Genomic DNA, 26,183 nt, shown 5'->3' with positions numbered 1-26,183 from the left:
GCAGCCCTTTGCTACAGCTTGAATTTATCTACCAACTCCTACCTGTGTTCTATCTTTTCTACATCAAATCTTAATTTTTAAATATGTTTATTACCATGTAGTATGTTCCATTTTCATTTTTTGTATTCAACCCTCCTTACAAAAACTTCACTCCTATTATCGTAGTTTAAAATTTAGCTTTATATTTCTCATTACTATTATTCTCATTAGCTGTCATAACTTGTTCTAGCACATAGTTCATACTACAGTAAAATTGATTTAATTTCTGTTGTACTTTAGGTAATTATTTATCTTCTAGGTGAAGCTTTAAGATTGTTTGGCAAGCATAGCATATTCAAATACTTAGTTTTCTCAATGATTTCTGTATTGGGTTTATGTGGCAAGATTTTCCTCACAGGGGAATGGTGTGTGTGTGCTGCAGGAATGGTATGAGTGTACCTTAAGTGGTAGTGATAAAGGAACAGAAAAAATCTCAGCTATTAAAAGAGTAGCATCTTTTGTGGCAGCTATTTCTAAGTCAAGTTCTGTGTTTCATGATTGTGGTTAAATACTTTTAGAGTCACCAACTGTTTCTTTGTTTCTTCCAGTATGACTTAATTTTAATGAGCTCTGTGATTTCACATTATGTTCCTTACTCCTGGAGTTATCAAAATGCAGTTAAGAGAACTTCTACATCCTTTAGAAGATTCATCCCAGTGGCAGCAAACTTTCAATTAGGTTTAAAAAAATATATCATAAATGGACATGAAAGCAAATGTTTTAGCCCTTCAGTTTACACTGAAGCTAAATGTTTGAAGATGCAATGTTTTATAAACAGAATAATAATGGACCTACTGTCAAACAGTTGATCTACTGACAATGTTCAAATATTTGCATTTGTTTCATGTGTGAAAACCAAATATAGTAAAACTAAATATCTTACAGCTGTTTTGTACTTTGAAAGGCAATACTGTTTGCAGGGTATGGACATTTAGGGACAAGCTGCTGGGCCAGAGCAATGTCCCTGTAGACCAGTAGCCTGTCATGAAGCATATCCAGGAAATGGATGTCTAGCAGGCAGCTGGAATAGGGTGTACATGTACTGTCACCTAATACTTCTGCAGACTTTTTGCACCTGAGCAATCCCTTTCAGCTCAGGGACTTGCAAAGTCAGTTTCCATGTACTTGGTTAGCACCAATGTGCTTCTCTTTTGTGAACTCTCCATTCTTCCCTGGAACCAGCGGAAACTCCGGCCATCTACAATGCCTGGAGTTCCACAGCTCTGTCACCCAGTGCAGCACTCATTGCTCTGAAACAGGATCCTACAAAAGCTTAATTTGGGGCACAGGGTTAATTGGTTCTTGTAGTTCTGGTGGTAGAAGAGCTGAAGAACTTCTGAGACATACCCAGCCTTTCCATCACACTCACCATCTTGTACTTTATCATATCCTTCCATGGTATCTTTTTCTCAAACCCAATAGTCCTAGTTTACTTCATGGCTCCTAGGAAGGAAGCTGTATTTTTGGTCAACATTCAGCCCTTCTCTGAATCTTTCCCAGTCCTTGTTTACAGTTTGTTTTTTTAACAGGACCAGCACATCAAACAGTAAGTTCCAATTTTAATTCTTTCAACCCTTTTCTATGCCACATAATACTCTACTTCCACAAGTAATACTAGAGATTTCAATCTGACTTGTAATCTCTCTGAGTTATATTTTCCTCATCTTTAAGGAAAGGATAAGATAAAATACTTCTATGACAAGATTTCTAGGAAGATGGATGTGATTATTTTACTCTTACTGACATGAAGAACACATTTCGTATTTCCTCTGCCTACTGGACCAGAAGACACTCTGTTTAGGAAGTGTCTCAACGGCACAGCACAATGGCATAGCTTAGCTCTAAAGACATCTCTGAAATGTCTTTAGATCTAAGACATTTAGATCTAAAACCAAACAGAGCACAGAGCTGGAGGCCAACTGACTGGATTTGCTTAGAGTATGGGACATTAAAAAATGGAACAGAAGCCCCAGTTGCAGATTCCTCCTAGAAAGGCTGGCAAGGGACAAAAACTTCTTCATAACTATTGACTATAATTGCTATAACAATCAATAAATATGGATAGAAAAAACATTTTCTGAAACTGAAGTACTGGAAAATCTTCTAATGTTTTGAATTTGACAAAACAGTATGGAAGAGTAACTTCTCATGGCACAAAATCACATTAAAGCTAAGGTTCTATCTATTTTTCAACAACTCTAAGACTGAAACCAAAAAACTAAATCATGGCACAAAATCACATTAAAGCTAAGGTTCTATTTTTCAAAAACTCTAAGACTGAAACCAAAAAACTAAACAAACCTAACTCACAGACTGGCTGCATTTGACATCAGATGTGTAGCTTTTGAAATGCTGATGTCTTTTTCAGGCTACACATGTTAAAATTGAATGAAGAGGCATTGTCAGCTTTAATGTATATATGCAACAGCAATGAAGAGCAAGCAGCTGCTGTTGTGGATCCCAGTTACCATAGCAATGCATTCCCATAGACATTTTCAAACTCATTTATAATAACAGTGCCTTTAGTAAACAAGAATGCAAAGTTGCTGATAGCATTCATGTGGTTTCCTGTATTATGGATTTTAGATGTTTACAATAAAATAAACTTCGTTATTGATGGACAGTCCCCACTGAAGGAACATGATGAAGTAAATTATTAATTGAATCAGTTACTTCAGACACAGGATGACTCCATAGAAGTCCAAGCCAATATCCAAACAATGATATATTACATTTGGTGCAGTTTTATCAGGTTCATACTTATACAAAATAATACAAAAAGAAGAACAAAGTTTACGGGCCCACAATTTCCATGATATGAAAATTCTGATTAGTATAATATAAAGCAGTCTGATCACAGAGTGGTATACAGGAAGAAATAATCCAATCTAAACCCTCCCAGCAGACAAACCTGAAAATGAACAGATGTCAGATGCTATATAATAATACTTGTAGAGCTAATTAAACAAAAAAGTTACACATAAAAGAAGCAAAATTCTCCATTGAAAGTAAAGATATTATGTGTTCATGGTAAAATTATTGTGTTAAGTTCAAAAATGAAAACAAATTATTTTATTGAGAATCTCAAAATTGCCATCAAAAACAAAATAATTAGACTTCACCCAAGGACATAAGCACTATCACCCTGCTCTTACACCAATATAAAGAACACACTGCACGAAATCAGGATGAAAATAGATGTTGACTTTAAAGGACAAAGACTATCCTTAATCTGTACTTGAAGATGTGAGGAAAGAGAAAGGAGAACTTGAAAATACTTTTGCAGCTTTTGATATTCAATTTCAGTGCAGTAACCAGGCACTGTCCGATTCATGATGATAAAGCATATTTGCTAGGATGTTTATTCAGCTAAATAATCTGTAATGTTGTTCAGCTGCTCAAAGGCTGTAAGAGGCAGCAATTAAAAGGAAGAAGAAATTGAGGAAAAATGGCAGATTACTAAAAGAAAAAATTCTACAGAACCAGTATTTCTGTCACACTGCACCAAATACAGTATGTTATGTGCATAATTCAACACAATTAAAAAGTTTATGATTATTTATAAAATTGTCATCTTGTTGCTTTTTTTTTCATTTTTGCTTTCACTCTAAGCAATAATTAGTATTGTACACAGACAATTAAAACGCCAATTTACTGTAATTTTTTATTGGTTAAAGAAAATCAGTCCCTTCCACTAGTAAGATTAACAGACTTTTAGGTGTTATTTTTCCAGAAGCACAATACTAATTTCATTTTGCCATCAGTAAGCGGGACAGCATAACAAATGAGATTTTCAATCTGCCAAAGGTAGAGTGCAGAACAGAAGTTGTGTGCTACACATCCTCAGAAAAGTGCTAACAGTGTCCCTCTGAGTGTGATGGATGGTTGGTTGGACAGATCCTTTACACAGTCCAACCATATATCCAGATTCCTTCAGATATGTTCCATTTTCTGCTCAGGGATCAAATCTGAAAGATGTCTGAGGATATTGAATGCTTGTCCCAGCCTGTGGCTGTCCCCCAAACATAAAAAGGGAAAATATTGAGAAATCTCAGGCATGCCCACTGCAGCCCTTGCTGAGACACAGCTTCTGAACGATGTGCATGCAGTCAGTCTGATGCATGTGAACATAAATATGTAAAGTCTGGGTTATAGAGGTGCAGAACTGGGAATTGTTCTTCCAGCACATCTTTCAGACCTGCCTGGCTAAAGGGACAAAGATCCCTGTTTTGAAAGTGGCAAGGTGGATTTGGTGCTTGAGTGTGGGAATGAGTGTCTAGACAATTAAGAAAAACAGATACTCCAAACTCTTTTGCAGTATCTGCAAGGATTTTGAGATAGCTGCCATTTCGAACAGCTGCTTATTCTGTAGTTTGAAACAAGAGCTCAGAGTGAAGTGCCCTGGTAAGCGAGAGTCTGTTATCAGACCTTTCAATAGAGCTGCTGGATTATCTTTTCTTTTGAAACTGTTTAAATTCCGAGTGGTTGTTTGCTTTCTCATTATGGAGGCCTGGAGCTATTCAAGCCTTCTTTCAAATCAATATACTGGATAATTTAACGTTGTGTAGGATGTCTCTGCAGCTGTGGAGTCTGATCACCACGAGGCCTCTCAATGTCTCTGAAAACAGTGGGAATATATTATGTCCACTTGTATAAAAAGTCTGTGCATGACTCCAACCCACCACTGTTATGGGAGATGTAGAAAATCCCCAGATGGGAGGCAGCAGTATTAGGGAATTGCTGGAATGGCCCTTCCTACCACACAGCAAATGCAGACCCTGCTTTGTGAGAACCTGCTGCACCTCAGAGAGCGTCCTCACTGGCACTCCACTGCTGGCCTGTGTCTGCATCCCAGTCACTGCAAGCTTGGATGATTTACACTGCCTTATATAATGAAGTCTGCACAGGAAAACTACTGGAGTTGATTTTGAAGGCTAGTCAGAAGGTGGCAATTCCAGGAAGACAGGAAATTGTAGCATTATAATGCATTATCTAGTTTATTTTGCATTCCCCTGCTCTTTGAAATGGATCGTTCAAAATTCAAGCTTTTAAACACTACAAGGTATAGCTGTCATTCTTTCAGAATTAACCATTTTTTACTCAGTTGGTCCCCCTCCTTTGCTTTTTCTTTCCAACTCTACTAAAGCTTTTCTTTCCACACATTGTAGTCTTCCAAATGGTTGCATTTTCCATTCGTTCTCCTTTTTTTCATTACTCAAAATTTGTAAATCTGTGAAACCAAGTTTTAAAGACACATTGAAAGGCAGCCTCCACCTTTCCTCATCCCTCACAAACAATCTCCATGGTCTCCAGTGAATGCCAGTGAAACCAGAAATAGCTACAGAACAAGTTTTCTGATCTGTTTAGAAACAGCAGATTTATTTGTGAATTTGCAACGTCAAATGCTTTAAGAACAGTACATTGTTGTTGAAAGAGCGCATTAAACTATTTAAATGATTCTTTGTACTTTAAAATGTTTTCATCTAGTAAAGATTAAAATATTCTGTTTGCGTTCAGAAGGATCAAGCTGTTTCCCTATAAATAAGCAAATGAGAAAGCTTGAGAAATAAGCAATGCAGAAAATAAACATTAATTCAGTATATGTTTATATTTGGATTTGTTAGTGATTTAATAACATACAGACTAGATATTGTTAAATAAAAACCCACTATCAACATGTAAAGACCAAACCTGTTTAGCTAGTGAGTTTGGAGTTTCCATGCAGAAAAAAAATCAGTTCACCTTTCAGGATCAATTATGATTATTTGAAATATGGCATCAAGCAGTGCATCTCCTAATGAAGATCTGAATTAAGGGAAATGATATATATTTATGTATATACTTAATTTGTCAGAAACCCACTGGTTTGCAGACCAGAATTTGCTGATGGAGTGTTTTCACCTTACCAGCAGCATTTAACAAGGCATATTGAAACAGATACGGTCAGTGACAAAATCTCAGCAAAAGAAATACTTTAAACTAGACACCGACGTGTCAAAACACAGTATATAGGAATATCAGTAGATGCCAACATGAAAAGACAAATGTATGTCCAATATTCTAGATACTAAGCACCCAAAGTTTTGTATAGTACATGTAAAATAACTGGAAATTATGCAGTCTGCTACACTTCTTTCGCAACGACCATATCTCTACTGCACTTGTAGGACTGGACAGGTAGTAGTTACTTCTCACAATATGAAGGTTGTCTCTAACTTGTGAGAGCATAGCGTCGAACGAGATTCAGACTTTCACCCCTTTTCTTAATCCCTGTTACTCTGTTGTGCGTTAGTTTTACAGAAGGGCTCTCAGGCTGAGGCAGTGCCGGCGGCAGCACTCCCAGGGACGCTGCGGAGGCAGCCCCACAGCACGGCACGTTCCTCAGCATGGGTCTGGACGGCTCTTCCCCGGAGTGGGGACGGAGTGAACGCATTTCACAGGATCAGGTGCAGCGTTCCAGCGATCGAACGAGACACAGGAACTGCCCCTTGCCAGCTCTGGGGAAGAGAGACCCTGTCCCGCGGCACCACCAAGCCGGGCGGGGACGCGGCGGGACCCGTGAGGGCGGGCGGCGCGCGCCCGCTGCGCCGCGCGGCTGCGGCGGGAGCGAGGGGCGGGCAGGGACACGGGGACGGCGGACACTGCCGGGGCAGCACGGCCATCCCGGGCCGGCCTCGGGCAGGGCGCTTTCCGCGGACACCGGGAGAGCGCTGCAGCCCCGGGCGGGGCGGGGGCGGACACAGCGGGCGGACACGAACACACACAGAGGAACACGTAACATGGCGGCGGCCGGCGCCAGCCCCGCGCCCCCTCCCCCGGCGGCCCCAGAGTCCGGCGGGGCCGGGGGCCTGCCCTCCCCCTCCCCGCCGGCCCCTCAGTAACTTGGCCGCCTTTTATCGGGCGGGCGGCGAGGCGGGGAGTTTATTGGAGCCGGAGCCGCGGCGCGGCCGGGGCGGGCAGCGAGCTCGGCGGAGGGCGGGGGGCCCGGCGCGGCCCGGGACGATGCTGCGGCTGGTGTCGCTGAAGTTGGGGCGGCTGTACCGCTACGTGAAGCTGGCGGTGCTGGGCAGCCTGGCGGCGGCGCTGGTGCTGAACACGCACTCGCTGCTGGCCTCGCTGCAGCGCAACGAGCTGTCGGAGCGGCGCTTCCTGCAGCTCAATAAGTGCCCGGCCTGCTGGGGCACCAGCTGGTGCCGCAAGTTCCTCAACGGGCAGCTGCGGCTGGAGAGCTGGGGCCGCCTGCGCCTGCTGGACTTCTTCAACGTGAAGAACGTGTACTTCGCGCGGTACGGCGAGCCCCGCGAGGGCTCCCGCCGCGTCGTGCTGAAGCGCCTGGGCTCGGCGCAGGAGCTCGCCGACATCGACACCAAGATCTGCCGCCGCGCCACCGGCAGGGGCCGCTGCGACCTGCTGCAGGCGCTGCCCGCCACCGAGTTCGCCAGCCTGAACGGCGACGTGCGGCTGCTCACCCCCGGCGCCGTGGAGGGCTGGTCCGACCTGGTGCACTGCCCCTCGCAGCGCCTGCTCGACCGCCTGGTGCGCCGCTACGCCGAGACCAAGGACTCGGGCAGCTTCCTGCTGCGCAACCTGAAGGACTCGGAGCGCATGCAGCTGCTCATCACCCTCGCCTTCAACCCCGAGCCGCTGGTGCTGCAGGTAAGCGCGGCCGGCAGTGCCCGGGCGGGACCCCGGCGCCGCCCGTCCCGGCGGGACCCTGGCCGCAATGGCCCTTCCTGCCCTCGCCGTGTCTGCAGGTGGGGCCGAGGGCCCCCGGGCAGCTGGCCCCAAACCCCGCCGGATCGCGGGGGCCGCCGCTGGCTCCGTGCCGTGCCTGACTCCTGCAGAGGTGCCGGCAGGGCGGGCTGAGCAGAGGGTCCCCGGTCCCTGCCTCCGGGCAGGAGGCGTTTCTTTAGCTCACTCAGCCTCATCAGCTCTCCTCCTTTCTATCTCCCTCAAAGACAGCCTTTTTTCCCGATTGCCGTTCTCCTCAGGGTTTAACTCCATCCCCATCCCGCGGTGCCGCCGGGTCCCGAGCGGCAGCCGCGGTCCCCAGGAGCGGGGTCGGTGCCGGGGGCTGATGCTCTCTGCTGACTTGTGCCTTCGGCACGGTTCGGTGTCAGCGTGTTCGCAATTCACATTCCCGGGCAGCAATGGGTGCCCGTGATTCATTTCTTAGGCTTTAGTTTAGGAGGCAGTGCGTAGAGACTGTGCTGCGATGCTGTTGTGCTTTCCTTGTCAGAAACTGACTCATGTGCTATGTCATGTTCTTAATGTGAACTAAATATAGTTCGTGCTGGTAGAAATTAGAGGTAGGTACTTGTAGCCTGAAAATAGACCGACAGATAAATGAACAGTGTTCTCTTTTCAGCGATTACATGTTCTTTAGTCTTTAATTAGGGGGACGGGTTATGTGCACACACCTGAAATTTGTGCTTTAATATGTTATGTAAATTTTTAGGTGAAAAATGCTTAGAAAGCTTCTATTGTGTGGCACCACTCCGTTGTTTCTGTTCTATTTAGATGGCGAGCTTTGCGTTTTGGTTTTTAACTTTATCAAGGGAACTCCCGAGTGTGCCTTTAGCGTGTGGGTTTGGAATCAAAACTGTTTTGTCTAACTACTGAACTGTCCTTGCCTTTATCCAGTGTACGATTAAAATAATATTTGCAAATATGTTTTGAAAACATTACCTCATGATTACTATTAACATCTGCTGTTTCTCTAGTGAGAGTCCAAGAAATGTTCAGAAAGCAGTGCTGCAGGCTTTACCCTCCAGAAAGTTTGCCTACTGACTAATTTCTAGAAAATCAATTTATGAACTTAATTACAAACATGTTTTTCAGTAGTGTGCCTTCTACCCTTCAGTCTCTCCATGTACAGCTCTAGTTTTGTTTTCAGAGTGTGTTTCCAGTTTGCTTCTCAGCAGACTTGAGGGTGCAGTAAGTCTCCCATTTTGCTGTGAAGTTCCTTCTGAGCACAGTGATTAAGGAAACTCCACTTAAGTAAGAAAATCAAAAGTGCTTCACTCTGCTGAGTATATTCAGAAATTCTTTGAGAAGTGATTTGTTTTGGCTGTGTTTCATACAACTTAGTTTTTTTGGTTTTGAGCAGTGGTTCCAGCATACCGAGTGTAGACCTTGATGGCCAGAGAACCTTTGTGTTTTTCATAATTCTTTACAGGCAAAGGGTATGGCACACTTGTGGTGTTTACTAAAATGGGCTGGATCATAAATGGTGGGCAGTGGGTTGATTGGGAGCCTCCATCCCTCTCAGCTGCCTGATGAACTGTAGATGAATCCTGAGACTGTCAAGCAAATCTATTGAAGAGAAGAACATCTTGGGTGGACTTGAGCACTCTGCTCAACATTTATCTTAACAAGGGTGCAGCTGAGAGCAGAGCAGGTCAAATTTGTGGGAAGTGAAGCAGCCTTTAGCACTTCAGAGAGAAGTCGGTTGCCTTTTAACAGATCAAAAGTGTTTCATAGAGTCTTGTAAATTTTGATGTTTTGACATATCTTGGACAATATTTCTGTGGAGGTTCAGGCCAGCTTTGTGTGCTAAACACTCACGATGGTTTCTTCAGAGGAGTTTTAATTAACTCAGATATTGGGTACTCGAGGTTTGAAGACCTTCCCTCAATTAGGAATGAAATACATAAAGTACATGAATCTCTATGATCTCTTCCCATTCCATAGTTCTCCAGGTTTAGTCTCCATCTAAGAAACACTTAAGGAATGGGTAATTCTGTGTTCTACAGTTCTTGGAACAGCAATGTGCCAGACACTCTGAGAGGTGGTTACTTTCTAGAACTAGTAATTGACTACTGAGAAGGTTGTTTGTGTTTGTACATAACATTTGTAAGACATTTTATGGTGTAGTTTCTGCAGTATTGATGAGGGCAAGTAGTGCTGTTGGAATGAAACTTGTAGGCTTGTTTTAAAAATCAGCTGCTTCCAAGACAAGAAACCTGCATGATGTTGTATGAAGAATCAGATTTTAATTTAAAGTAAAGCAATCAATAAATTGATGCATTTAACTCATGCTGTCTGTCACCAAGAGGACACAAGGGAAAATACTGCTTGTTTTTGCCTCGAGCCTTTCATGGAACACTGCAGTGACTGAGCACTGTTATTCATGACAGTGGAGATGATGTCTAAACTCTTGGTGTACAGTGCATGCGAGTTCTGTGTTGCTTAATTGTGTTACAGACAAATGTAAATAGGCAATTGAGTAGGAATTCAAAGCTTGGTCTTTCATTTATAATGGAGAATTCACTGTAGTTGTCTACAAGAGCCAGCAATTTGTGGATTGTGAGATTTTTCATCAGAGACTGGGATTTTAGCTTGAAGCCTGTGAGCAGTATGGATTATTCCTGAAGTGGTTTTGCTCGTGAACTGCATCATCACAAGTGATTTACAGCTTCTGCTATGGGAATTTTCCAGGTGGGGCTTTAACCCATAGCATGATATTCCTGCTCAGGGATTTGTATCAAAAGTATAACACTGCACAGTTTAGTACTGATTACATGTTGTAATCCTAAGCCGCTATTTGTAGTTTTTTGTAATTTTCTTGTTCACCTTTTTTGATTGTACTTATTTCTTGTGTAGGTGTATTCAGGGAAGAATTCAGCCCCTTTTTCCATTTTATTTTGTTAAAACAGATGGAATGACAGCTGTAGTATTGTTCAAGTACACTTTTTTAATATTAAAATACTAATTTTTCTTCGGTAGAATCTTGCTAAACTGCTCACTAATTAAATCCTCTCACAGTTTTCATCTGAATTCACATTTGAACCAAAGAGTTGTATGCTAAAGATTTAGTTTCTGATAGGTTTGGGGTTTTTACATCTCCCCTCCTAATAGTTGTTTTCTGCAATAAAGATGAATACTTTTTAGTAAAATAAGGTCAGATTTGTAATCAAAATGCTACATCCAAACCAGTATTTCATATAGGTATGAACAGCTTATTTGGACAAAAGCAACAACAAAACTTGCTTTTTCAACTCATTCAATGATAAACAGTGTTTTAAATGGGAATCACATGGAAACAGTGTTTTAAATGGGAATCAGCTGGAGAATAGGATCTATGCATGGCATCCTATTTCTAACTGAATATGATGATGGTGTGCATCAAACACTTGCAAAGATAGGTCAGCTGAAGTTGCCTTAGGAAGAAATAGAAAAATTGAAGAAATAACTTGGATTAGAGACCGAGTGCAGTGTGACTGTTCAGAGAACCATTCTGGATGTGAGCAGATTTATCCTTGTCCTGTCACTTTCTATAAACCACCAGCTTCTAGTTTGTCTTGTGGAATAGATGTAGTGGAGAAAATTTTTGAAATATTTTAAATAGTGGATATTATTCAGCCTTATCAAGTAACTTAGTTAATTTTTATCTTCACTTGCAAGTTGGAATATAAACTTACTGTTAATAGAACTGAAGGGTGTGATACCTTATTTTTCATAGAGCTTTCACTGATGCCTGTCAGCCTCCAGATTTCCTCTTTGGAGGTGCTGTGGCAGTGTCCTGGCAGTTTGGATGACAGTTCCTGAGCTCTGCCGTGGTGCCACTGTGGCTGTGCTGTGAGCCCTGGTGTGCAGCCACGCCGTGTCTGACACCATCTGCCTGGGGTGAAGTGTCACCTTCTCTACTTAAACACAAAAAAACAACAGAGCCCCAAATCCTTGTTCTCAGAGCTGGGGGAAGCACAATGTGACTCAACTGCTGAAATAAGAAATTGTTTCTTGATAAGAAAGCTGTTTTTCAGTAAGGTGGTTGTATTTTTCCTAAGGTCTTATGCTTACCTGCAAAGACAGTTTGCATCTGTACTGGCAGAACTGAAATACAGGATTTATAACTTGTTTTGGCAAAAATGCCTCTAGACCTGGTCTTGCAACCCTCAGTCTTGCCTTTGTGTTGGCTGTGCTGTTGGTTTACAGTATTGCCAGGTGCTGTATGGAAATGTCAGGTGCTGTATGGAAATTACCTTTACTTTGTTTTCAGTGTTGTGGTTTAACCCCAGCTGGGAACTCAGCCCCATGCAGCTCTCTCCCCTTACACTGGGATGGGGGAGAGAATTGGGAGAGTAGAAGTGACAAAACTTGTGGGTTGAGACAGTTTTGTCTTGGGACAGTTTAGTAAGGAGAGCAAAGAGACAAGGGATTCATTCAGCAGTCCCCATGGGCAGCAGATGCTCAGCCATTGCAAGGCTCCAGCACATGGAATGGTGACTTGGGAGACAAATGCTGTCACTCTGGGTGTGTGTCCCCCCTCCTTTCTTCTCCTTCCCCCAGCCTCACATGCTGGTCAGGATGCCATATGGAGTGGAATGTCCCTTGGATCAGCTGGGGTCAGCTGTCCTGGCTGTGTCCCCTGCACCCCTGGCTGCTGGGTGTGCAGCAGAAAAGGCCTTGGCTCTGTGTAATCTCTGCTCAGCAATAACTGAAACGTCCCTGAGCTACCAGTGCCATTTCCTGCACAGATCCACAACACAGGCCCACACCAGCTACTGTGGAAAAAATGAGACTGGCACACAAAGTAAATTTGGAGTTTGCACATACACTGTGCAATTAAAATAAAATGCTTGCATATAATGAAGATTTTTTTCAGACTATAGAAGGTATCTATCAATTAAATCCAGAGTGCATTAATGCAACTTTGTCTCAAGCTGTAGCTTTTAACAACCTGTTTAAATGAACATTCTTCAAAGAATGATGGTGAACATTTGTGTCTTGTATGTAAATGACAAGTCTCAAGGACTTTTATCTCTGTAAGAGAAATGCCGATCTCTATGTGCCAAATAGCAGTATTTCTGCATTTTTAATAGACTGTGTAAATCATTGCCCTTCCCTCAGATATGTTTCTAGCTTTCTAAATGCTTAAGCTTAATGACTTTATTTTTCTCACAACTTCTGATCATTCTTATTTCTTGTGGGGAAAAAGCAAAACAAAGCCAACAGCTGTATCTCTATTCCTGGTACAATTACTCTGCATGAACAGTCTGTTGCCACATAACCTAAAATTCTTCTGGTTTCTCTGCATGTTATTGTTGGGCTTTCTGTTTGGTTTTGTTAGGGCAAGAGCAATAGTTGACATCTGGTAAACATATATTAAAACATTAACTGATCAATTTGAAGCAATTTCTTGCACAGAATTCAGTCAAAGTAGCAATTTAGCCAAATGTTCCACAGAATCTTTTTGCTGATCCATACGTATCTAAATGGGCAAATTCCTCTTTTCAATTTTTTTCCATACACACTCTTCTAATCATAAGTTCTTTTCTGTAGTTCTATTCTAAATACATTGGTAGAATGTAGAATGGCAAGTTAGTTTTAATACTTGGTGGCCTTTAAAATGTCTTCATTACTGAATTTGGTGTTTCTGTTCCATAATTCTGATGCCATACACCAAGCAGTGAATTTGAGGTGGTAGCTGCACTACCTGACACGTCCTTGGCTGGACTTGTGTTATTTAAGTCCTGGCTCATACAGATACTAGGATTTTAATAGACTGAATTTCCTTTGTGAACCTTTCTAAAAGGAATGAAAAATTGTTTCTTTGTTGAATTGAGTGGCCTCATGTTACAAGAATATTCCTCTAATCTGGTTGTATTGAAAACTGAAGAGTCATTTTTTGCAGTGACATATGACTACATACTAGACCAGAACTGGCTTGTACTTGTCATGTTAACTGTCATGTTTAATTATGTTCCCTAAGTTATCAAAACTATTTCCATCCTTCTTTCATACTGAAAGTTGCCTAGTGTAGAAAAAATGTTGGGTGAATTATAAGGGGTATTTTAAAATAGTCTAGAAATTCTTGAAGTTGTTGTGGGGTGTATGTTGTGATGAATGGCTGTCTGAATTTAAAGGCTGCTGGGAAGTCACTATACAGACTTAAATAGAAATTCTCTTGAGAAATTCTCACTCTTGCAGAGTGAGAATAGCAGAAAAAAGTTTGTTACCCCACATTAGAAACCTTGCAACATCAGTGTTGTTCTGGTATGTCAGATGTATAGGGGGAATTGTGTTTTACTTCTCTGAATTAAATAATTGAGGCTTTGTTTTAGACTCCAATTTTGCAAAGTAACTTTAAAAATAAGGCCATCTCTGCTAGGACTCCTTTATAGTGACATATTCTAGGCTCATTACTGATGAGAAGTAAATACACAGTGATTATTTGCATCTGTTGCAAATTTAATCTGAAAAAAAAAAACTCCTATGAACTGCAAACCAATTTGAACAGGTGACAACCAATAATGATATTAAATTTGCTTTACTATGGCTCTGGAGTTTAATAGTTGTTCATTAATTTATTTGGAAAAGAGACATATCTCTGCTGATGTTGTGAAATACAACTTTTGCAGCTGCAGTGTTCATCTTAACGACCAATATTTGGGGTTCTGTGTATTTTTGTCCTATAGTGTGTCAAGCCTGCTGTGAACCTCTTGTTGGCATGAATTGTATGTATTAACTGGTTGAAATGTAGTCAAACTTGAAGAAAACTTAAATAAATTTAAAAAACCCATGGTTTCAATGGGAACACCAGTATCTGGAGCACTCAGTGAAATCCACTGTTCAGGCTGTGTGTGTAGGCTATATGTGTGTAACTCCTGTGGCAGTCCTAGGTAAATGTCAAATGCTGTGCCATGTAGTTGCAATTACATGGTTTCCATTGTACTCACTAGCATTCAGAAACCATTCTAGTATGTATCTTCCAGAATGCAGATCAGTTCCTGACAAAAGGAGGCATCTGTGTTCAGACTGTGCTTTGTAACTCTGTTGATCCAAAAAACATCATGGTAAAATCTGCTCTCCAGCTCTTCATGGTTCCAGAGCTTTGCTCCTTTGCCTTGGTGATTGACCTTGGTGCTTTTGCTTACACTGTGGAATCAGCAGTGCTCTGAGACAGAACTCATTTTCCTTTGGAGGAAGAGTATGAGATTTGAATTCTCCTTGCCCTGCCTTTTGGTGCCTGCAGCTCAGCAGGATGATTCAGTGGAGGTGTCAGGGAGGGGGTCACTTTGCCATGAAGTTCCTCAGGGTCCCTTGGAGACAAGTCCCTGCTCTGTTCGTGTGTGTTTTTTAAAATTTCTTCACATAAAAGATGCAGCTCTTTGTTTGGGCAGATTTTGTCTGGAACTCACTTTATGCAAGCACTGGAGGTGACAAATAGAGCATCTTCAGGAATAGTTTTGAAAATGAAAAACAGGTTTTTAACAACAGACATCTCAGTTGTTACTTAAACTGGTTTGGCTTTTTGGTCTTGATTATGAGGATGAATTATATGCTTCATTATGATAAACTAATATTCTTTTAAGTGTTTAATTCAAGGGGGATTTGTGTTACTGCAGAATACAATGGGCCTTATCAGCTGCAAGCTGGTGAGTCTTCACTGCCTGATCTAATTCGCAGTTCTGAACAAAAAGCACTGGCACATTTGTGTCTAATCTCAGGTTTAGACAGATGGAAGTGAGGAAGACAAATGCACTGATAGTGTGTTTTTTGCTTCAGTGAAGTGATAAATTCGCTCTGTTAATTCTTAATATTTATTCTGGGACTACAGTGTATTTTTTCAAGGTATAACTGCAGTATTATTCTTTCAGGAACAGCATGTCTATTGTCCCTTTGGCAGGATTTGTTTAGGTTTCTGAGCCTTGCTTAGAGAGATGTCTTCGAGCTATGCTAATTGGAGCAAGCAAAATATATTTTGGGGGTGTGTCACTGGGAATGGAGGTAACAGAAGTTTTTGGCATCTTTACTTTTTTCCATCTTTCTGTTAGAAGATATACATATTGCTCTGAATACAAAAAGATAATGATGGGAATCTTACTAAGCGACCTGTTTTTAGATTTTCACATGCATTACTTTATTTTAAAACACAAGAAGTTTAATTGTCTGTGGTTTCTCTGGCATTTGTGTGTATGTTCACAGATAAAATGTGAGTGGGTGCATCAGGATCAGATTGTTTTGTCAAACAGCTGTTTCTGGTTTTGAACAAGAGCTTAGTTTTTAGTTTGATTGTCAAATGCAGGTTTTTTAAGTCTGAAAATAGCATATTCAAGTACAAAATCACCTAATTAAATATGCAGACTATTAAAATAAAACATAAAATAAAGTTATGAATTACTCCCCAGAATCAGATAATGCAGGTTTTTTAAGTCTGAAAATAGCATATTCAAGTACAAAATCACCTAGTTAAATATGCGGACTACTAAAATAAAACATAAAGTTATGTATTACTCCCCAGAATCAGATTTTGACAGTTATGTAAGAAGCTTTTTGTTTCTAAATGCAACTTGTTCATGGAATACATGTTCATTAATCATATAAATTTGTTTTCATTTCTTACTGGCTTTCAAAATTTTAATACATGAACCAAAAAATCCTTGTCAAGTTAGCTGCAGTTTCCTCTTAGGAAACAGCTTTCAAAATAGAATAGTACAAAAAGTTACAAACTGCTGCTTGCAAAGACAAGAGATCTGCACTTCAATTAATATTCTTGTCAAATTCACCAAGTGAATATAAAAACTACTGAATGAGGCACTTGTACATATTTTTATCCCCTTCTTCCGCTACTGACTCGGGTAATGAAGTGTAGATGTGGCTGTTACATGCCAGTTGGAAGGGAGCCAAAGCAGAGATGTTGTTTGTACATGTGCAGACCTTGGCAGTATTCCCCGCACTCCTGTTGTCAAAAGATGTTTCTATTGCCACAGCGTTATAAATATATCTGTTACAGCATGGCATGCAGATATTCTACTGGTAAGAAGGTGTGCACTTCTGAATAAACCAGTCTGCTCCTAGAATTTCTTGTTTGCAATGAAATTCAGTGTACACAGTGCAGGAGGCATAGTAGATGTGTTTGGAAGATCAGTGACTAACGCTGCACTTTGAAAATCAGTTTAATCCATTACATAAATCCCTGCTGCTGCTGGAAAGGAAACGTCCTCTTAGCTCCTTCCCTCTTCTGCACCCAGCTGGGGAGGCCTTCTCTTTTCCTCTTTTCCTCTCAGCAGTGCATCCTAGCACAAGGTGGTGGTGTGGGATGGATCAGGCTCTGATCCTGGAGCACCAGCCCGGCAAGTACGCGCCTGGCTTTCCTAATGATGTGCAGGGGACTGAAATGGGTGTGCTTGGTGGGCTGGGAGGGAGGGACACCTGTGTTTCCTTGCCAGGTTCAACTGTTTGTGCTTGAATTTGTGTTTGAAAAGGGAGGCAAAGTCATAAGCAGGGCAAGATTGGAATATAGCAAAGTTTCCTTGCCAGGTTCAACTGTTTGTGCTTGAATTTGTGTTTAAAAAGGGAGGCAGAGTCATAAGCAGGGCAAGATTGGAGAACCATGGAAAAGAAAAGGAGTGGGGTGGTCCAAAGTAATATTTAAATTGAAATATTTAAGCATCATTGAATTGAGTGCTGATAAAATGCAGCAATATGAAAATGTCATGCACAGTTGGTGAAATTAGTTAAGTTTGTGTTTATCAGGAAATGTAATCAGGTAACTTTTCCACAATTTAAAGAGAAGTTTGCATGATGTAGGTTAAACAAATAATTTCATTTGATGGACAACAGCTGTTTGCTTCTTGTTTTGTTTTGGTCCAGGACTGAATACAGTCACAATGAATGCACATGAAATACCTCTTTGGTGACATTTACTGATGCCACAGCCGTGTTTCTGTTATATAGTCAACTCAGAATAAGTAAGGAAGACTGAATTAGTACACACTTCAGTTGCTGGAAGGTTATTTTGTTAACCACAAAACAAGTGAAAAAAAAAATTCCAAAACTCTCTTAACTGTGGAATGTGACACTTGACTTGGCCTGAACTGGTGGCTATTTGGCTGTACTTCTACCTTCATTAATTGCCCTGAATCCTGCAGGCAAATAAGCCTGGAGGTTGGATAATGTCTTCCCTATTGCATGGTAGATTTAGTTATTGAGAGAGATTTAGTTCTGCTGAGTTACGTGGTATCACAGCTTGAAAATACCATACTGCTCTCAAACCAATCAAATTAGTTCATATTATCCTCAGGATTTATCACAACCTGTATTGCTTATGTGAGTAGAAGATGTGATAAAAATAGAGTTGAAGTTCAGACGTGCAGATCTGTTCTACATGGTGTGTTCCTTCCAGTCTCTTTCCCCAGGTGACAGTAAATGTTTCCTGCCATTGTGGATTCTGAAAGGTACAAGGCTTTCATTCATCCTGAACCCCCCCATGCTGTTCCCCCCAGCTGTGGTAAAACCTTTGCCATGTCATTAGTGCAGAATGGATCATGGCTGGTGTCTGGTGACACCACAGCAAGGCAGAGCATGAAGAAGGAGCATGGGCACCTGGTGGTATCTCCTAATAGTTAAAAGTGGTGTACATCATAAATTTGGGGTTTCTTAAATCAGTGCTTTTGTGGTTTCTTCCTTTGCATTCCTATCATGCATTCCTCTGCAGTTTGGAGAGTACCTTTTAAGTGCTTGTCTGTTCACGTTGAAGTGCTAGGGCACATTCAGCACAAACGAATTAGGAAAACCATGCTGGTGTGTTGTGGCTTTTTTTGTAATTTCTTGTAGTGTGTCATTTCTATTCAGTGTCTTGTGTTAACTTCCAACAAAGGTACTGTTGGAGACAGATTTTACTGTTGATAAAAATGTTATGTGGCTGTGTGTAATAGACACACAGTATATTTGTGGCAAGTAATCAAAAGATAGTGTTAAGGTATACTAGAAAATTAAGAAACCACAAAGGAATCCCATCAACTGGGAAAATGGAAGGGATGGTGGTGGAGAGAAGGAGGTGCCACTTTGTAGAGATTTTTTTTTCTTTAGGTTGTTAAAAGAACTGGTTTTAATTAAAAGCTCAAATGCAGAAATACTGTGATGGGAAATATACTTGCATTATTCCAACAGATGTGTAATAAAACACCAAGAGAAAAAGATGGTTGGTGAAACTGTGTGTGTAAATATATGTGAGTGTGTGCATATAGGTAGAAAGCTAGATATGGGCTATGTGTTGTTTCAGGTCATCCAGCTTCTTCCCTGCATTAGTCCAGCAAGGCATGTGGGTCGCAGAAATACATTTTGTATTGTTTTTCCTTTTCCTTCAAAACTTAGAAACACATAGGTTATTGTGTTTATGGTTATTTGCAGCTTTCTCTTCTAAGCTTTATTGAAAAGTCTTTTAAAATCTAAGCTGTTTTGTACTAATTAAAAATTTAATTTCTTTTTGTTTACAGAGTTTTCCATCTGATGAGGGTTGGCCATTTGCAAAGTACTTGGGAGCATGTGGAAGGATGGTGGCTGTCAACTACGTGGGAGAAGAGCTGTGGAGTTACTTCAATGCACCATGGGAGAAACGAGTGGATCTGGCCTGGCAATTAATGGAAATAGCTGAGCAGCTGACAAATAATGACTTTGAATTTGCACTCTACCTCCTTGATGTCAGCTTTGACAACTTTGCAGTTGGACCAAGAGATGGGAAAGTTATCATTGTAGATGCAGAAAACGTTCTGGTAGCAGACAAAAGGTTGATCAGACAGAGTAAGTGTCTTCTTTCACTCCCCTCACCCTGTGTGTCTCACTTCTTTCTCTGCAATATTTAAAGTATGCATGGTTGCTAAATACATATTTTGTTTGCTTTACAACTAGACTGCTCATTAACAAATGAATTAGCTTTCTTCTGCAATTAGACTACTAATTAGCTTGACCAGTTTGTCAATTTCATGAGCTGTTGAACATACCTGGATGTTTTTAAGTACTGTAAATGTGCATAAAGGAAGAGGTGGGGGTGGGAAAAGAGGGTGTTGGCACTGGCTGTGTTTGGACAGGTGGATAGACAGAAAAGCAGCCTGGCTGTCTTGTCCACCTTAGCTGAGACAGATTTTTTTTGTCTTTTCCATGGAAGTCTTGGAATTCTGCTGTCTGTGAATGACAAACAGCATTAGTGCCTGCTTTGCCTCAGTCCCATGGCCTGACTTTGCTTGCTGTTGGTTTTCTGTAGTAATGGAACCGAAGGAATGGGTAATTGCAGAGCTGTTTCCAAATGAATTTTCTGTCAACTGTGAAAGCTCGAAGCAGTGGCAGCAGGAGAGGTGTTTGACAAAGTGGCATCACATAGGTTTATATTCTTTTTGAGCTTATAAAGAAAACTTACAGACCTAAGGGCTGGAGACACTGAACATGAAACTCTGGATTCTGCAGAAGTTTGTGGCAACAGGCCAAGTGATTCCAGTTTGCTTTGGGTGAATGGATTATTTTAAGCTTTGCAAATAGGCTTCATATGTTGTGCTGTGGAATTAACTTTTAGACTGGGTTTTTCTATCCACATACTTTTTTACAAGAAAGTGTATTTTGGGATTGTTTGGTTGGGTTTTTAAATTAGATGTATTATATGTTCTCAAGCAGCTTAGATTCAAACCAGGTGAGCCTACCAAGGAAACCTTTTAATATATTGAATATCCAGTACATTTACTGTAGAACCTTTCCTTTTCTTCTATTCCTTTCTCTTCTGTTCCTTTCCCTCCCTCTTAAAATAATATTACTGTAGGCTTTCATTTTTGGAGCCTGTCTGAATTGCTCAGGCAGAAGGATGTCCAGATGAGCTCTGGAAATGTTGATGTGTAGGTGGAATAGGAGCAAGTAGCTCCTTGCAGAACCTGAATGCTGCAAGTGTCACACCTGTTGTCCCAGCCAGGATTTTGGTGTGATTTATGATCTAACAATCAAGAACACGGACAACAAAAAGAGGACACAAGAAGATTATCAGTCTTTGTTTCAAGTTGTGTCATGGTTAACATTTAATACTGATTTCATGGATCTTTGGGAAGATTCTGTGGGACAGTCTCTGTCCAGAGTGATCAGTGTGCCTGTTCAGATATTTCAATGTGTACCTTCTGTGCAGTTGCATTGTACAATAGTAACAAATTGTACTCTGTGTGGGATGTCATATTTGAGTTTGCTAAGCCCTTTTTTCCTGTTCTTCTTTGCTGGCCTTTTTTTCCACACTGACTTTGCTGTTAATTCTGCAGATCTTGCATCATGTTTTATAGTTTTAGCTGTCATCCTTCAGTACTCTTTCTTTTCCTAAACTGACTTTCAGTGTGCTGTGAATGAGAAGACAAATAGTCAGCTCAGAGACTGAAGCACAGATTAATTTTTATTTGTACCTCACACTGCTAAAAGGCATCTGCAGAACTCTGGGACTCCATGATAAGGACCTCTTCTCAAAGCTGGCAGTAGTCTGGAAACTTAAGATGAAAGTTTTCTAACAAAAAGTAGTAAGAACTCAGGAGAGCTCACACTTATTAACCTTTTAAGTATTATTACTGTGTGAGGTATTTTACCTAAATCAGGTTTTAAGTTAAAGAAAGCTGTGATAAGGAGAAGGGTTTGTACATGTACATAAATGCCATTTGCCTTGTTGAAGTTTACTTTTTTCAAAGATTATAAGTAATACATCTGCTTTTTTATGTTGTTTCTGGTTACTGCTGTGTTGAAAGTAAGATAGAAGATAAAGTTTCAAAAGTTTATAGCAATTACTTTGCAATGTTATTTTAGTCTTTGGTTAGCAGTAGTTTCCAGGGCAAGAACTGAAGAACCCAAATCTATGTTGCTAAAATAAATCACGTTGCTTGTTTGTTTTTCTCTCAGCTTTGGCTCTGGATTGTTCCCTTGTACTTACTCATGCTACATTTTTTCCTCTGGGTATGTGTGAATGTAGATTTCATGTGTTCACTGTGCTGCTTTTTTCTTGCCCTCTCTTTGTTGTCTGTTTTGCCCTCTTTCTTTCTTTCCCTTACTTTTTGTTTCACCAGGACCATTTCAGCAGAAGGACGTATCAGACTGTCAGATGCAGTCTTAGGCTCCAACATTTCTGAGTTTATCTAAACAAAAGTGGTTTTAGTTTAAATATTACAGTTTGCTGTCTATTGAGCTTCTGATTGTTTTCAGGCACACATATGCTCTTTGCTCCTGTCTCACTTGTTTTATGTCTCCTTGCATTTCAGATAAACCTGAGAACTGGGACGTGTGGTACGAGAGCAAGTTTGACGACTGTGATAAAGAAGCTTGTCTGTCCTTCTCCAAGGAGATTCTTTGTGCTCGTGTCACTGTGGACCACAACTATTATGCCATTTGTCAGAACCTTTTGTCCAGACACGCCACGTGGCGGGGCACCTCGGGGGGGCTGCTGCACGACCCCCCAGCTGAGATTGCCAAAGAGGGGCGCCTGGAGGCCCTGCTGGATGAGTGTGCCAACCCAAAGAAGAGATACGGCCGGTTCCAAGCCGCCAAGGAGCTGCGGGAGTACCTTGCACAGCTCAGTAACAACGTGAGGTAGTCCACAGTGGAATTCTTTGGCAGCACTGGCTAAAACACTATTGCAAAGACACGTAGAAAACAGAAGTTTTGGACTCGTCTGTTAAAAAGAGAGACTAAAAAACCCTAGTTTATCAGTTTTCTAAATACTGTAAAAATAGAATTTTATGGTGTTATAATGTTCCTTTGCAAACAAACAAGGTACTTACTGAATTAAAACTTGAGCTACTATTGACTGTCCTCCCTAACTGTTTAAAAGGGAGTAGGTCACAAAAGACTGTGATAGCTTAATTGACAGCTTGTGTGTCAAAGGGTACTTTACCTAAAACTGCATTAGTGTCACAGTTCTGTGAAACTGATGTTCTTTCTTGGAAAGTCAAGTTAGACTGGTGGCCTGTTTTAAAGGCCTTTTTCCTGACATCATTGTCTCATTTTTGTGTTTGTTTAAACACCTTGAAGTGGCATTTACATCCAGGTAAACCTAGCTGTCTGCATTGTTTCAAACTGAACAGGCTTTCATGTTAATGCTGTGCAGAACATTCCTACTGTGAGTGCAGGATTCCTGAGTTTACTGTCTGATTTTAGGGGGTTTTACACTGTATTTTACTATGCTTAGACATTGTGGTTTGTTTTTTAAGATCGTCATAAGCTCAAATCTCACTTGAACTAACGTTCATTTAATGTCTTCTGTGGTTCTGCCATTGAAAATATCACTTAATGTAATTATTGTACAAAACTTACCCTTCATGCCAGTATATACACATGGCTGGTTAACAGGAAATCATGGTATGTGCAAACTCTTATTTTTAACAGAGATAGTTGAAAATTGGAAAGACACTACAATAAAAAGATCTGTGTTAATTTGAATTGGGGATAGAAGATTGAGTAAAAATAGAAAATCACTAATCTGGTGTAGTTTTAGTATAAGCCAAAGAAGATGGTTTTGTTTACTAGTTTTTGAACATACAGCATACAAAGAATGCTATACTGTAGTGAAACTAATAATTTTCAAAATTCAGATTTTGATGGTCCTTGGTTACTTTCTGAAGAACTTCTGAAACTGTACTTATGCTAGAGAAAACCCTAATTTGAATAATGTCAAACAAGGTAGCAGTTTGTTTTACATCCTTCCTAAGTGTACTGAATGGAATTTTCTGAATATTCATCTTTTGGTTTACCAGTAAGCTGTGCTCACTCTAGGTACCTTTTCTTGGAATAAGTTTGACTATTCCCAGTACAGTTGAAATTGACTTGTTGAGGTTTGTGTAAATATGGAGTTGTTCTCATAAATCACAGTTTTTATAAAAGCCTCAGTTACTGCTACAGGAACTCACTTGAAAGCTTGCTCCTCCGTTTTTGTTGGTTTTTTTTAAATTTTTTTTTTTTTTACAACTACTATGCTTAATTTTCCTGAGTTCTTCATAAAAAGATGCTCTTAGGAAATGTGTGCATATTACTTCTGGTAACAGTAATGAAGGAGACTAATATTTCTTAAATACGTGTATAAAACACTATTTTGTACAAGCTAAACTTAATTCTTAGCAAGGTCACGTGTGCTACTTCCAAGAGCAGAGCTGCTCTGCCTCCTGTACTGCATCAGAGCCTGATGGAAATTGTTCTGCAGGTGAGGAAAATGGCAAACTCACTGACTTGCCCTCCTTTCTCAAAGCTCAGAGTGGAGCCACACAGAGATGCAGAGTGCTCTTTGATTTCTTTGGTCACTGTATTTTGAGGAGATGGTTTCATGGTGAACATGGTGGTGGTGCTGGGTTGCTGGTTGGACTTGGTGATCTTAAAGGTCTTTACCAACTTTAAAGATTCTATGATTAAGGATATTTTGGAATTGGAAATTCTCACTCATGTCATCGTTGCCTCTGTAGTCTTAATTTGTTCCCAGTCCCTTGTCTTGTTTTTTGAAGTTAGAATGCCCAGTGCAGCTTTTAATTTTAATTTCTCCCCTCATTTGAACAGTTCTATGTGCTTGTTCTGGCACAAGCTGTTGGAGAACAGTCATGTTAGTTTTCTTCATAAAATCCACTTATTTGAAGAAAATAGACTAACCCTCAGACTAGGTACTACTGATGCCTTAAGTTTTAGCTTTCATATTTTCCAGATTCTGTACTGCATTAGTACAGAACTCTGAACTTCATATAAAATGTTAGCAAGTTCTCTTCACAGTTTAGTTAGACAAAACAATCCTTTTCCAGCCCAAGAAGCAAGGACACCATTGCAGCTTCATCCCAAAAAGTGTAAATAGGGAGTTGAGGAGAGCAGACTGGGAGGATGGGACTGCATAACCTGAAGCTGTAATTGGACAACCCCAATATGGAAATGGACCAAAACTTACAAAAGTGTGAAAACTCTTGGCCTGGTGTCCGTGTTGGGTGGAGCCACTTGTGCTGCCCAAGGTGTATCCTTTGAAGGCCTTTTAATAAATCCCTGCTTTTCCTTTAACCCTGTCTAGCCTCTGTTCTAGGTAGCCTCTCAAGGCATCACTACCACCCTACCATAAAAGCCTTGACTTACCACTACAGTTGATTTTTAAACATCTACCACATTTTCCAAAGAGAGAGTGGACTGTGATTGTTAAAAGTTGTGAAAGAAACAAACACTGCCAGTTTTGGTTACTACTTGAGACAGTTCTGTGACTGTCAGAATGTTCTCTTTAGATTTTGTTTGGGGTTTAGTCCCTCCAGAAACAAGTTACTGAAGCCACTTGTAAAAGGAACTTGGAAGTTAAAGGGAAATAAACCCCAAAACCCCCCACTACAACAAAAACACTACAGGGAAAACATTGTGGAGAGCAATAAACTTGTTCCATTTGCACCTGTCAGATATTTATTGTACAATAACAATTTATATTTTTAGTCATTGCCCATTATTATTAATGAACATGGTGAAATATTTTTGAATGAGATGTTTGGGGTTTGTATGTGCATTAAAATTGTCCTTTTTGTACTGTAAGTTACTGTTTGTTTGGAATACTTTATCAAAACTGTCTCCCTGTGCCTTTATATTACAAGAAAGTTGTTTCTGCAACTTCTAATGATATTAATAAAGAATACTTTAAGAACCTCATCTCAGCTATTCATTTTCAGATCCGTAAGTCTTTCAGGATTGTTTTAGTCTAGGATGCTTTAAAACACACATGGAACTGGTTTTGGTAGTGTTCCAGAATGCACCATCATCAGAAGTGACAGATAGGAGCCTTTTTCCTATCCTCCTTTCTAGTTTGATCCCAAGTATGACAGGGGAGATGAAACTGATTCAATAGCTATCCCTGTTTGCCTTCCTGTCCTTCTCAGCTGTACATGCTTTTGCAGTTGTCCCCAGTGTCTCTTGTAGATACTGCCAGCAGTCCATTACAATTTTTTCCTAATTATTTTTCTAATTACTGGTTTTTCCCTGAAGGTATTATGCAAAACTTCATATTAGGATTATTTTTAACGTCTTCCTAGAAGAGATGGTATTTTTTCTCTGCCAAATAGTAAAATTGTGTACATATGATATTAAATTGTTTGTCTTTGATCTTTATATAACCTGTTTATTTTCAGCATAATTCAGCACTATTATAGTATAAATAGACTGGATTAGCTTTCTGCTAACATTGTCCTTTTTTTTTTCCTGAATAGCTAATTGGCAATTGAACTAGAAGTATTGTGGTCACCTCAATTGCTGTTCCTTTCAGGAAGGTGGGGCTTGGGTGCAAAGAAGCTGGCTGGTGAAGTGTGGTGTTCACTGTTTGGAAGGTGAAAACACCATGGAAGTGTTACCTGGCACGTACTTGCTATGATGTGTGCCTGCCCCAGAGTCACATATGTTATCAGAAATGGTTCTTTTCA

General features: G+C 40.5%; 1 protein-coding gene across 1 annotated transcript; it reads left to right on the top strand.

Annotated features, from left to right (window-relative positions):
• Positions 1 to 6,944: 6,944 nt before the first annotated feature.
• DIPK2A (divergent protein kinase domain 2A) lies at positions 6,945 to 25,419 on the top strand. Its single transcript, XM_039722391.1, has 3 exons — positions 6,945 to 7,695; positions 19,263 to 19,566; positions 22,032 to 25,419. Exons 1-3 carry the CDS (start codon positions 7,042 to 7,044, stop codon positions 22,361 to 22,363), a joined length of 1,290 nt encoding a protein of 429 aa, XP_039578325.1. The 5' UTR covers positions 6,945 to 7,041; the 3' UTR covers positions 22,364 to 25,419.
• Positions 25,420 to 26,183: the final 764 nt, after the last annotated feature.

This window comes from Passer montanus, unplaced genomic scaffold (genome assembly GCF_014805655.1).
Source record: "Passer montanus isolate IOZ18808 unplaced genomic scaffold, ASM1480565v1 scaffold48, whole genome shotgun sequence".
NCBI classification, from domain to species: Eukaryota; Metazoa; Chordata; class Aves; order Passeriformes; family Passeridae; genus Passer; species Passer montanus.
The sequence above is the reverse complement of the archived record's forward strand: the minus strand, read 5'-3'. Positions and strand labels throughout refer to the sequence as shown.